General features: G+C 54.4%; 1 protein-coding gene across 1 annotated transcript; it reads left to right on the forward strand.

Annotated features, from left to right (window-relative positions):
- Window positions 1-504: 504 nt before the first annotated feature.
- On the forward strand, window positions 505-1,468 carry LOC119365606 (FCS-Like Zinc finger 2-like). The gene has a single exon (XM_037631252.1). The coding sequence runs from the start codon at window positions 743-745 to the stop codon at window positions 1,022-1,024; it is 282 nt and encodes a 93-aa protein (XP_037487149.1). The 5' UTR covers window positions 505-742; the 3' UTR covers window positions 1,025-1,468.

Below are 1,468 nucleotides of genomic sequence, written 5' to 3' on the forward strand. Positions count from 1 at the left end.
ATTCTTGGAGACACTGACATGAAGGATGGTGGGTATGGTAAACTGAGATGAAGGCCCTACCGTCATGGTCCTTGGGGGAAGGGGTAAGTCCTATCACAGAGACTCTAACTGTAGGTTGTGCTATCCTACCGCTGAAGGCAATAGCTGTAAAAAAGAGTCACATCAACTTTAACAAACCAAGGTCAGATCTGACTGAACTTTTCAAAAAGCATTAAAACAGTGAAACCGGCCTATCAGCGTATTTACGAGATCATCTGTTTTTTCTCTACGTCGACGCCGACGTCGACGTCGACATGGACATTCTACAGACTCCTCTAGTCCTCTCCGTTTGTATAAAGAAGAACTCGGGGCCAACCCCGTCGACGTCACACATAACTCCGTCGTCGCCGTCGTTCTCGTCGGGGCCCACGTTAGCCATCGAGCCAACCACCGCTTCACACCCAGGCATGCTGGAATAAACCAGTCGAACCGCTCACATCGTCCATGGTCAGCCCCATACCGCGCACCGGACCATGGTTTCCTGGCCGCCAGTGCACCAATAATAGGGTTGCCGTGCTCCGTGCCCCCATATATACCCATCCTGCAGCTTGGGAGCTGCACTGATCTCACCCACCTCTTCCCCCCGCCAAGAGCAGCAGTGAACTGTGAATCTAGCTCTGAAGCAGCTCAAGATCGGGCTTGCTAGAAGAAGCCATTCGCCCATTCCTAGTCTCTTCCCAGCCATACAGGCTACAGCAATACCATGGCGGCACCAGTAGCATGCGCCTTCTTCTTCGACGCCGAGCCGGTGGGCGAGCCCGGCATGCCGGCGCTGGACGCTTGCGCGCTCTGCGCCAAGTCGCTGGCGCGCGACAGCGACGTCTTCATGTACAGAGGGGACACGCCCTTCTGCAGCAAGGAGTGCCGGCACGAGCAGATGCAGCTCGACGCCGTCTCCGCCAGGCAGGCCACCCGGAGGCTGCAGCGGTTCTCGGCGGGAGCAGAGTCCGGGCGTGCACACCAGGGGGTGTCCGTGTCGAGCTAACCGGCGAGAGTGCCTGACAAAGAAAGGTTATTATGCTTGAGCCAACATGATCTCCGTGCACCAAGCCGCTGGTGTCCGTAGCTAGCTGATCGAGCAGCACGAGATCGAGGAGACTTGCCTAGCAAGGGGCGGGTCGCTGGAGTCGCTCACGGCGGGTCAGCGCTGCATGTGCCGCCGGTCAAGTGATTTGGACATAAACACTGCAGAAAAGGGGCTGAATCAGATCTGAACAAAGCCAAGCAAACAAGATTCCCCATGGTTTAACTTTGAGGCGGTCATGTCTGCCCATCAGTTTTTTTTTCTGCGTTAACGTCACTTCTGTATAAGCTCATTTGTAATAGCACTCTCGGTCGGTAAACTTTCAAGAGAATCGACATACAACATGCCTTGTGCAATCCTCTTTCTGTTCATGAAGAATCATGCTAATGGGATTTTACAGGTGTA

Source organism: Triticum dicoccoides, chromosome 2B (assembly GCF_002162155.2).
Source record: "Triticum dicoccoides isolate Atlit2015 ecotype Zavitan chromosome 2B, WEW_v2.0, whole genome shotgun sequence".
Taxonomy (NCBI): domain Eukaryota; kingdom Viridiplantae; phylum Streptophyta; class Magnoliopsida; order Poales; family Poaceae; genus Triticum; species Triticum dicoccoides.

Coding starts and splice junctions, on each gene's coding strand:
- LOC119365606 (XM_037631252.1), top strand. CDS start 743: ATGGCGGCACCAGTAGCATGCGCCTTCTTCTTCGACGCCGAGCCGGTG.